This window comes from Sander vitreus, chromosome 14, assembly GCF_031162955.1.
Source record: "Sander vitreus isolate 19-12246 chromosome 14, sanVit1, whole genome shotgun sequence".
NCBI lineage: Eukaryota > Metazoa > Chordata > Actinopteri > Perciformes > Percidae > Sander > Sander vitreus.
In genome coordinates, this window is record NC_135868.1 from 635,001 (window position 1) to 647,068 (window position 12,068).

A 12,068-nucleotide genomic window follows, 5' to 3' on the forward strand; every position below is an offset into this window, starting at 1 on the left:
CAACCAGGGGGTTCAGGATTCAGCTGAACCTCAACCAGGGGATTCGGTATTCAGCTGAACCCCAAAAATCTGGATTCAGTGCCTCCCTAGTTTATCCCTTTTGTGGTTACAGCGGAGAGAGCTGAAGCAGCATTAAATCTGTACCGTAAACAGACTGAAGCGTGTGTTTTATAAATCTGAAAAGCTGCGTAGAGTTGCAGAGCTGTGGAGATAATTCTCTGCAGACTCATCGCTACCACAGATCCTTTAGGGCACGTGTGTCAAACTTGAGGCCCGGGGGCCAAATCCGGCCCGTCGCAGATTCCGATCCGGCCCGCATATCAATTTAGGTTCACAATACATTTTGGCCCAGCTAGTTTTTTGTAGCTTTTTCAATGTTTGGTCGCTTTTTCTGAAGTTTTTGTCACTTTTGGCTCATTTTCTGTCGTTTTTTTCCGATGTTTTTGTCGCTTTTTTCTTTGATGGCTAAGTTACTTTATTGCTGACTTTTTGGGGTTTTTATGTTGACCAAACTGTAAATGCGAAGGCTATATGAGACATGCAATAATACAGTCAAAGATCCTTGACTTTTTTGATGAAATACAAGCATGTGAATAAACTAAATGTCTGGCCCTTGATGTGATTATTATTTTCCAGTGTGGCCCGTAGTGAAGCTGAGTTTGACGCCCCTGCTTTAGGGGTTAGGGTTAGGTTTGGGTTAGGCAGCATTAAATCTGTACCGTAAACACACTGAAGCCTGTCTTTATAAACCAATGTCTCCGTAGAGACATTGGAGTAGGGAGTTTGCTGATCTCTGCAGAGTGTGTGTGTCTGCACGCCAACTCTCCCATCTGTTGTGGCGATCGTTTTACATTTCACAGATGGATGTTTCTCTGTGCTCATTGGTTGTCTGCAGGCCAGACAGGTGCGGGGAACAACTGGGCCAAAGGTCACTACACGGAGGGGGCGGAGCTGGTGGACGCGGTCCTGGACATAGTGAGGAAGGAGTGTGAGCACTGCGACTGTCTCCAGGTGAAGGTTTTAACTTCTTACATGTACAGTATGTGTCTGAGGTATAGAGCTCATTGGCTGGTTGAACCTGGCTTTATCAGAATCAGAATCACATTTATTGGCCATGTATACTTACATATACATTCAACAAATAGTAATATAGACACATACTGTACAATAGAGACAACAATAGGATACATATAGGCACATATCAACATAATATACAAAAATACAAGACATAATATCAAGACAAGTACACATGGAGTGGGATGTAAAGTGCAAAAAGTAAGTAGTGTGCAAGATGCAAATTGCATGTTATGTATTCATATTTCAGTAGGTAACATTTGTAGTGGTCCCAAAGATCCCATGCCAGTTAGTTTGTTATGAATAAGAAATGGTAAGAGCAGGGGCGAGTCTAGGATCAGAGCTTTAGGGGGGCCTGGCACCCTTTGTAAAACATCTTTTAAACATTATTGTACTGTGCTAACTGTGCATTTTGACATCATTTTACAGCACCGTGGTAGGGGGAAACACTGAGTTATGTAACGACATAGACACCAATACTGTATTTTTGAGACTTTAACGCTGAGCCACAGGACCATTACTACAAAGATGAAGCTGCATAACAAATGAAATCAGATATCAATCTATGGAAAAGCAGACATTTTCAAATATCTCTCTCTCTTCTGTCTCTCTCTCGCTCCCTCTCTCTCTCTCTCTCTCTCTCTCTCTCTCTGTCTCTCTCTCTCTCTCTCTCTCTCTCTCTCTCTCTCTCTCTCTCTCTCTCTCTCTCTCTCTCTCTCTCTCTCTCTCTCTCTCTCTGTCTCTCTGTCTCTCTCTGTCTCTCTCTCTCTCTCTCTCTCTCTCTCTCTCTCTCTCTCTCTGTCTCTCTCTCTCTCTCTCTCTCTCTCTCTCTCTCTCTGTCTCTCTCTCTCTCTCTCTCTGTCTCTCTCTCCCTCTCTCTCTGTCTCTCTCTCTCTCTCTGTCTCTCTCCCTCTCTCTCCCTCTCTCTCTCTCTCTCTCTGTCTCTCTCTCTCTCTCTCTCTCTCTCTCTCTCTCTCTCCCTCTCTCTCTCTCCCTCTCTCTCTCTCTCTCTCTCTCTGTCTCTCTCCCTCTCTCTCCCTCTCTCTGTCTCTCTCTCTGTCTCTCTCTCCCTCTCTCTGTCTCTCTCTCTCTCTCTCTGTCTCTCTCTCTCTCTGTCTCTCTCTCTCTCTCTCTCTCTCTCTCTCTCTCTCTCTCTCTCTCTCTCTCTCTGTCTCTCTCTCTCTCTCTCTCTCTCTCTCTCCGTCTCTCTCTCTCTGTCTCTCTCTCTCTCTGTCTCTCTCTCCCTCTCTCTCTCTCTCGTCTCTCTGTCTCTCTCTCTCTCTCTCTGTCTCTCTCTCTCTCCGTCTCTCTCTCTCTCTCTCTCTCTCTCTCTCTCTCTCTCTCTCTCTCTGTCTCTCTGTCTCTCTCTCTGCTCTCTCTCTCTCTCTCTCTCTCTGTCTCTCTCTCTCTCCGTCTCTCTCTGTCTCTCTCTCTCTCTCTCTCTCTCTCTCTCTCTCTCTCTCTCTCTCTGTCTCTCTCTCCTCTCTCTCTCTCTGTCTCTCTCTCTGTCTCTCTCTCTCTCTCTCTCTCTCTCTCTCTCTCTCTCTCCCTCTCTCTCTCTCTCTGTCTCTCTGTCTCTCTGTCTCTCTCTCTCTCTCTCTGTCTCTCCCTCTCTCTGTCTCTCTCTCTCCCTCTCTCTCTCTCTCTCTCTCTCTCTCTCTCTCTCTCTCTCTCTCTCTCTCTCTCTCTCTCTCTCTCTCTCTCTCTCTCTCTCTCTCTCTCTCTCTCTCTCTCTCTCTCTCTCTCTGTCTCTCTCTCTCTCTCTCTCTCTCTCCCTCTCTCCCTCTCTCTCTCTCTCTCTCTCCCTGTCTCTCTCTCTCCGTCTCTCTCTCTCTCTCTCTCTCTCTCTCTCTCTCCCTCTCTCTCTCTCTCTCTCTCCGTCTCTCTCTCTCTCTCTCTCTCTCTCTCTCCCTCTCTCTCTCTCCCTCTCTCTGTGCCTGCAGGGTTTCCAGCTCACTCACTCTCTGGGGGGGGGCACCGGCTCAGGGATGGGCACCCTTCTGATCAGCAAGATCCGGGAGGAGTACCCCGACCGGATCATGAACACCTTCAGCGTCATGCCCTCGCCCAAGGTATCAACACACGGAGGGAGGGAGGGAGGGCTGGACAACCTTTAATATTAGTAAAGGCAGCATTATTCTGAATTTTAACTCCACAAACCAACCTTCCTGTAACCCTTTTACCTCTCCTCCTTCTTGACATTACAATATAAATAAGTATATATAAATGTGTAAAGATTACAACCGGTTCATATAAAAAAAATGCTGAATGGCGATACAGTTTTTAAACGTCCTAGGGCGTAATGTACTTTAGATTTCACTTGTTTGCCTTCACTTCAGTGTCATTTGATAAGAGGACACATCTGTTGTTCTGAATCGAACAGTGAGGCGAAGTCCCTCCCCTTCCGGTGGACCGCCATTGGACCTTAATTCGGAAAAAATATGAACTGTAGTGAACGGGGAGAGACTGATTATTTTTTTATCCCGTTTTGAACTGAGCCATGGATTACAAATATGATGTTCGTCCGTTTAAAAGATCATTTGGCAACAGAAGAAAGTCTCAGTTTGTCGTAGTACCACTTAAGTACGGTGGCCCTGAAGTGCAAAACACAACAACAAATAGAAAAACACGACAGCAAATATGAAAACACAACAACAAATAGGAAAACACGACAACAAATATGAAAACACGACAACAAATAGGAAAACATGACAGCAAATAGGAAAACACGACAGCAAATATGAAAACACGACAACAAATAGGAAAACACGACAGCAAATATGAAAACACGACAACAAATAGGAAAACACGACAACAAATAGGAAAACACGACAGCAAATATGAAAACACGACAACAAACATGAAAACACGACAACAAATAGGAAAACACTTCAATAAATCATAAAACACAACGGCATTAACTTCTACCGTAAAGGTAGGGCCTATCTAGCAGAGGACGGAGCCTCCTGATTGGACAGACAGACTGTCTGTCTTTTAACAGGAAGGAGAGGTGAAAAACACGGAAAAGCGCCTACTTTTAACAGAGAGACAGTCCGTCTGTCCAATCAGGAGGCTCCGTCCTCTGCTAGATAGGCCCTACCTTTACGGTAGAAGTTAATGCTGTCGTGTTTTCATATTTGCTGTCGTGTTTTCCTATATGTTGTCGTGTTTTTCTTTTTGCTGTTGTGTTTTCCTATTTGTTGTCGTGTTTTCATATTTGCTGTCGTGTTTTCCTATTTGCTGTCGTGTTTTCATATTTGCTGTCGTGTTTTCATATTTGCTGTCGTGTTTTCCTATTTGTTGTCGTGTTTTCATATTTGCTGTCGTGTTTTCATATTTGCTGTCGTGTTTTCATATTTGTTGTCGTGTTTTCATATTTGCCGTCGTGTTGTCGTGTTTTCCTATTTGCCGTTGTGATTTGCACTTCAGGGCCACCGTACTTAAGGCCTCTTTATAGTCGCCGTTCCTGATCCTGTCGCGCGACAATGTGACGTCAAAATGACGTAGATCTCGCTGGGTGCGACACGACAAAGCACGGTACACGACAAAGCGGAAACAGGAAGCATGGGCGAGTTCGAGGGCAAGCTTTCCGAGCAAGTGGGCCAATAGCGACTGTATTCTGACTGGTACCGGGTGCCAGGACTCTCAGAGTGACTGCAGGTCTCTCTTGTAAACTTACTGGGTTAAGATGAGTTATTTTATGGTGAATGAAAGGCTTGATCCCACCAAGTAGCTCATCAAATCGTTGTGCAGACATTCTGAAGTATTGAAAGTGCTTCGCCCTAAACGCCCCTGCGCCAGGCGCTTCACGCCGTGCGCTTACATCGTTATAATAGGGTCCTAAGTTGTGACGTGTTGTACAACCGTTGGCTACGTGTCTACAGATTACGAGCTACGCTGAAACAGAAAAGACGAACGGAACGGAGCCAAAAAAGAGAGGAGCTGAAATTACAGTAAAGTAGGAAAAAAACAAACGTTGCTAATGGAAAGTCTGATTGGCTAGTAACTTTAAAGGTCCCATGGCATGAAAATGTCACTTTATGAGGTTTTTTAACATTAATCTCAGTTCCCCCAGCCTGCCTCTGGTCCCCCAGTGGCTAGAAATGGTGATAGGTGTAAAGATATTTCAGATACAGCATTAGGGGACCACTAAGGTCTATATAAAAGAGACTTCAGATACAGTATTAGGGGACCACTAAGGTCTATATAAAAGAGACTTCAGATACAGTATTAGGGGACCACTAAGATCTATATAAAAGAGACTTCAGATACAGTATTAGGGGACCACTAAGGCCTATATAAAGAGACTTCAGATACAGTATTAGGGGACCACTAAGGTCTATATAAAAGAGACTTCAGATACAGTATTAGGGGACCACTAAGGTCTATATAAAAGAGACTTCAGATACAGTATTAGGGGACCACTAAGGTCTATATAAAAGAGACTTCAGATACAGTATTAGGGGACCACTAAGGTCTATATAAAAGAGACTTCAGATACAGTATTAGGGGACCACTAAGGTCTATATAAAAGAGACTTCAGATACAGTATTAGGGGACCACTAAGGCCTATATTAAAGCATCCAAAGCGCACCATGTCATGGGACCTTTAAAAATCTACTCCCCATGTTGGCTGGCGATCAAAAAAGTAAATTTAAAACCCAGGTTACATCCCTAATCCCATGTGATCTTGTTCTGACCCCTCAGGTGTCGGACACGGTGGTGGAGCCGTACAACGCCACGCTGTCGGTCCACCAGCTGGTCGAGAACACAGACGAGACGTACTGCATCGACAACGAGGCACTCTACGACATCTGCTTCCGCACTCTCAAACTCACCACGCCCACCTACGGCGACCTCAACCACCTGGTGTCGGCCACCATGAGCGGCGTGACCACGTCGCTCCGTTTCCCCGGCCAGCTCAATGCCGATCTCCGCAAGCTGGCCGTCAACATGGTGCCGTTCCCGCGCCTCCACTTCTTCATGCCGGGGTTCGCTCCGCTGACGGCGCGCGGCAGCCAGCAGTACCGAGCGCTGACCGTTCCCGAGCTCACGCAGCAGATGTTCGACGCCAGGAATATGATGGCGGCGTGCGACCCACGACACGGGCGATACCTCACCGTCGCCACTGTCTTCCGCGGGCCCATGTCCATGAAGGAAGTGGACGAGCAGATGCTGAACGTGCAGAACAAGAACAGCAGCTACTTCGTAGAGTGGATACCCAATAACGTTAAAGTGGCGGTCTGCGATATCGCTCCCCGGGGGCTCAAGATGGCCGCCACTTTTATCGGCAACAGCACGGCCATCCAGGAGCTGTTCAAGCGCATCTCGGAGCAGTTCTCCGCCATGTTCCGCCGAAAGGCTTTCCTGCACTGGTTCACGGGCGAGGGTATGGACGAGATGGAGTTCACGGAGGCGGAGAGCAACATGAACGACCTGGTGTCCGAGTACCAGCAGTACCAGGACGCCACGGCCAATGACGGCGATGAGAACTTTGAGGACGACGAGGACGAGATCGTCGAGTAAGGACACCAAACACGCCCGGTAAAACTCTGAGAGAACACCGGTAGAGTTATAACGGGAAAAAGTGACTTTATTTGGGACTTGACTCAACTAAGGACTCGACTTGGCTTGACATAACTTGTGACTTGCCCAAAAACATTTAGGGCCCTATGTTGCACCCTGCACGCCGCAAAGCCCAACGCAAGTGTCTTTGTTAGTTTAAGACCAACGCAGTTGTCAATTTCCCGTTCAGCACCCACGTCGTTTAAAGGTGCTCTATGCGATGTCACGTGTTTTTTAGGCACCCAACATCGCTTAGAGCACCTTTAAATTGCAAATGCACCTGCGCCCATCTGTGGCCCATGGGCGTGCTGGTCTTACAGGGAGGTGTGTTCAGGTGCATTCTGGGCGTGCTGGTCTTACAGGGAGGTGTGTTCAGGTGCATTCTGGGCGTGCTGGTCTTACAGGGAGATGTGTTCAGGTGCTTTCTGGACGTGCTGGTCTTACAGGGAGGTGTGTTCAGGTGCATTCTGGGCGTGCTGGTCTTACAGGGAGGTGTGTTCAGGTGCATTTTGGGCATGCTGGTCTTACAGGGAGGTGTGTTCAGGTGCATTCTGGGAGTATTGCTATCTTGAGGCAGTGGGAAGTGATGGCACCATTGACCAACAAAAACCTGGTCTAAAGTCAATAACGCAGCATTTCATTGTTATTTTAACAGAGCATTAGTAAAATGCTCCTAGGCTCGTGCACAGCACGTGCACACTATGCTTGTTACACACACAGGGACGCACAGCAGCACACACACACACACACACACACACACATATGCAGAAGATTACAAATACAAATATTACGGTGCAAATCCTCCATCATAACAGCAATGCTCCAAGGTCCAAACGCGCCTGGCTTTTAAAGGGAATGGGAGATGATCTCTGATTGGTTGATTGCATGTTACGCCCAAAACACACCTCTGATTAATGAAGACACTAAGTACAACCCTTTTGAACCATGCGCCCGGCACACGGACCCTTTTGTACGCCGTCAAACTAGCAAAAGTGGATTTGGACACGCCCTAAACACACCTGGGCCAGGCGCTTCACGCCGTGCTCTTAGATCGTTAAAATAGGGCCCTACAACTTCAACTTGCTGAGACTTGGACTAAATGACTTTAGACTTTCTGTGGGACTTGGGAGCAAAGAGGACTTGTTGACACAATACTGCTTGTAGTAGAAAGAAAGTATAGTTAGTAATTAACTGGGGAGGTTTCATGCTGATATCTGTTCAAATATTTTCCCTCTTCACCTGTAGTGTCTCCTCACAGGTAAAAAATAAAAAAAGATTTGTAGAAAAACATGTTCATATGCCCATAGACGTAAAAATCTCCCCCCCAATAATCCATTCTGGGCTTTTTTCAGGAGTTTTTGTTTCTATTTTGGACAATTTTGTCACGTTTTCAATGTTTTCGTTGCTTTTTCCGGAGGTTTTTGCTGTTTTTTCGTGGGTATGAATTACTAAACGTGAGTAATTGCATTAAAAAACGGAATTTGAAAATGAATTTATTCGTTTGGAACTGAAGTCCAATAACGTTGATCCTCACTGACAGTTCAACTCTCCATATATCTTCACATTTATGGCGCTTTTCCATCACGTGGTACCTGCTCGACTCGCCTCTACTCGCCTTTTTTGGTTTTCCATTACGAAAAAAAGTCCCTGGTACCTGCTAACAGGTACTTTATTTAGTACCACCTCAGTCGAGGTTCCCAGCGAGCTGAGGCGATACCAAAAGGTGACGTGAAAACCTGCAGACTACTGATTGGTCAGAGAGAATAGTCACTATTCACTACGTCATCAGCAGACAAGAGTGCGGAGTGTCCTAACCTGAACAAACCCGCCATTTTTAAATAGTTTATCCAGCTGTGTTTATTTCTGCTGCCTCCAGCTTCATTTGAAACTAAATGTGTCTTCTAGCAACAACACACCTTCCACGTTCTGTGTGTCGCGTTAGGTCACGGCAGTTTCCTGCGGCGCTGCTTGTTTTACAGTTCTGCGGAGGCTCCAGGCAGAGCTTTCACCAGGCCGGCTCGACGCACGCACCAGCACACAAGTATAAACATCAGGCCACTTACATAGGCTACGGAGAAAGCTCTGCGTGGAGGAAAAGAAGAACGGGGTAAGGTTTAGGAAACAGGGTTAGGTTTAGGGAAAGAAGAACGGGGTAAGGTTTAGGAAAAGAAGAACGGGGTAAGGTTTAGGAAACAGGGTTAGGTTTAGGGAAAGAAGAACGGGGTTAGGTTTCGGAAAAGAAGAACGGGGTTAGGTTTCGGAAACAGGGTTAGGTTTAGGGAAAGAAGAACGGGGTAAGGTTTAGGAAAAGAAGAACGGGGTAAGGTTTAGGGAAAGCTCATGCGGAGGCTCCAGGCAGAGCTTTCGCCATAGCCACGTACACACACACGTGGCCGGCTCGACGCACGCACCAGCACACAAGTATAAACATCAGGCCACTTACATAGGCTACGGAGAAAGCTCTGCGTGGAGCCTCCACAGAACTGGAAAACAAGCTCAAGTGGCCTGATGTTTATACTTGTGCGCTGGTGTTTGTGTCGAGCCGGCATATAACGACCAGCCACGCTGAGGCGGTACTAACATCTGCAACGGAAAACGGACGCACAGTGTGTCGAGGCGAGGCGAGGCGAGTAGAGCAGGTACCATGTATGTTTTTGTCGCCTTTCTTGAGGTTTTATTTTTTTCACGCTTTTTCCAAAGTTTTTTGCACTTTTTCCAACGTTGTTTTGTTTGAGTTTTTTTTCCACAGTTAAAAAAAATAAATGTTTTTGTCACTTTTCTCCTGTCCTGGGACCTCCGTAGATAGTTGGACCCAAAGTTACGCCCCGGTACATGCCTCAGGGTAAGGTATTGGAAAACATATTGTTTCCAGAGTATTCAGTCAGCCAGAGTTTTGTTGAGTCCCCTCACCGTACACGGACAAACAGCCACACCAGAGCGGAGAGAATCGTTCACGTTAATCTCCCGCGCTCGGCGCAGTGTGTGAGAGTTGATTTCCCAGCACTTCTGTTTGTGTTGTGGATTATGTGGCGAGCAGCAGCAGGCGCTGTCAGACATAAAAAAGCGCTTGGCTCATGTCTGTCCTGTGGGCCGGAGCTGATGTCTGTGGATCTATTCTCCGCCGACGGCTCTTTGTATCTCTGCAACACGACGAGGCTTTCAGCACGCTCATGTACTGTCCTGCAGTAATCCATCCACAGCAGTACTTTACTTTAGAGTTCATCAACATGCTTTTATTGAGAAAAGTCAAATATCTTGACTGTATTACTGCATGTTGCTTTGTGTCTGTGTGTGTGTCTGTGTGTCTGTGTGTGTGTGTGTGTGTGTGTGTGTGTGTGTGTGTGTAATTGTGTGTGTGTGTGTGTAAGTGTGTGTGTGTGTGTGTGTGTGTGTAAGTGAGTGTGTGTGTGTATGTGTGTGTGTGGTGTGTGTGTCTGTGTGTGTGTGTGTGTGTGTGTAAGTGTGTGTGTGTGTGTGTGTGTGTGTGTGTGTGTGTGTGTGTGTGTGTGTGTGTGTGTGTGTGTGTGTGTGTGTGTGTGTGTGTGTGTGTGTGTGTGTGTGTAAGTGTGTCTGTGTGGGTGTGTCTGTATGTGTCTGTATGTATGTATGTGTGTTTGTAAATGTGTGTGTCTGTGTGTCTAAGTGAGTGTGTGTGTGTATGTGTGTGTGTGTGTGTGTGTGTGTGTGTGTGTGTGTGTGTGTGTGTGTGTGTGTGTGTGTGTGTGTATGTGTGTCTGTGTCTGTGTGTGTGTCTGTGTTTGTAAGTGTGTGTGTCTGTGTGTCTAAGTGAGTGTGTGTGTGTATGTGTGTGTGTCTGTGTGTCTAAGTGAGTGTGTGTGTGTATGTGTGTGTGTCTGTGTGTGTGTGTGTGTGTGTCACTTTTTATGTTTTTGTCGATGTTTTTTGCTGCGTTTCTGAAGCTTTTTCTGCAAATTTTTTACACTTTTTTCGTGTCGTTCTTTTATCATCTTTTTTTCAAATGCTATGAAATTGAACCAAACACCCACATTCAATGAAAGTAGTGAACTGATCATTTATATAACGTGTGAAGAGCGTTGTAGGGAACCATCCACGTTATTTTCTTTGACAATATGGTTCAAAAGAAACCCAAATTTCTGATATAGAAACTTTTTGAAAATGGGTCAAATGTGCCCCGAGGACAACGGGAGGATTCATGAGTTTTCCTGTCGTTTCTCCAACAGGAGCTGGAACGCAGAGCGGCAGTTTGACGAGCCAATCAGAGAGCACGACGACAACTTCAGCGCAACCAATTAAAGGCAGAGGCGTGTCATCATCTTGTTTTAGACAACGTGTGGATTAAAGTTAGTTTATAGAGGCGACAATATGAAGATTAATTCTGCAAAACACTGGATCATCAACAATGTTTTCTGACATTTAAGGCGGTCAGAGAGTTTAAAGGATCACAGTGAAGGAGCCTGTAATGTCTCTGTTATTACAACGTGACATCATGACTTTGTGTAAACATACACGCACACTTTCCTAAAGCCAAGTGGCGTGTTATCTGTACGCATTTTGAGCACCATATACAGCGGACGGGTTGGGTTTAGGAAAAGAAGAACGGGGTTAGGTTTAGGAAACGGGGTTAGGTTTAGGGAAAGAAGAACGGGGTTAGGTTTAGGAAAAGAAGAATGTGGTTAGGTTTACGAAACGGGGTTAGGTTTCGGAAAAGAAGAACGGGGTTAGGTTTAGGGAAAAGAAGAACGGGGTTAGGTTTAGGGAAAAGAAGAACGGGGTTAGGTTTAGGAAACGGGGTTAGGTTTCGGGAAAGAAGAACGGGGTTAGGTTTAGGAAAAGGGGTTAGGTTTAGGAAAAGAAGAACGGGGTTAGGTTTAGGAAACGGGGTTAGGTTTAGGGAAAAGAAGAACGGGGTTAGGTTTAGGGAAAAGAAGAACGGGGTTAGGTTTAGGAGAAAAGGGGTTAGTTTAGGCACGGGGTTAGGTTTAGGGAAAGAAGAACGGGGTTAGGTTTAGGGAAAGAAGAACGGGGTTAGGTTTAGGAAAAGAAGAACGTGGTTAGGTTTACGAAACGGGGTTAGGTTTCGGAAAAGAAGAACGGGGTTAGGTTTAGGGAAAGAACAACGGGGTTAGGTTTAGGAAAAGAAGAAAGTGACGGTTGAGTTTAGGAAACGTGACAGGCAGGACATGATCCCCGGTCTCCTGGGTGAACGTCCTGTGTTGTTTGACCTAACCTCCCCAAGCAGATTTTCGCCCTTTCATACTACTCGCTACGGCATCAATTCACACGCAATCACAAGGTAATGTAAGTCAATGGAGGCCAAACGGCGTTGATAAACACGCTAAAAAGAGAGTATGCGTCTTGATAACACGCCAATAATGGCGTACGTATTGGCGTGTCATACATACACCACTTCATGAGATCAGTCTGGTTATTAGAGCAAAGCCTCAACT

The 12,068-nt window shown here is 46.0% G+C and overlaps 1 protein-coding gene across 2 annotated transcripts in view; it reads left to right on the top strand.

Annotated features, from left to right (window-relative positions):
* tubb6 (tubulin, beta 6 class V) overlaps positions 1–11,313 on the top strand; it is a 15,212-nt gene extending 3,899 nt beyond the window's left edge. Inside the window, exons 4-7 of one of the 2 annotated variants that reach the window (XM_078268424.1) lie at positions 896–1,011; positions 3,018–3,146; positions 5,782–6,596; positions 10,842–11,313. In XM_078268424.1, the coding sequence (XP_078124550.1) occupies positions 896–1,011; positions 3,018–3,146; positions 5,782–6,596; positions 10,842–10,914 (1,133 nt within the window). In that variant the 3' untranslated portion in view covers positions 10,915–11,313. Of the gene's footprint in view, positions 1–895; positions 1,012–3,017; positions 3,147–5,781; positions 6,619–10,841 lie in introns of both variants that reach the window. The other variant, XM_078268425.1, reaches the window with a different exon arrangement.
* Positions 11,314–12,068: the final 755 nt, after the last annotated feature.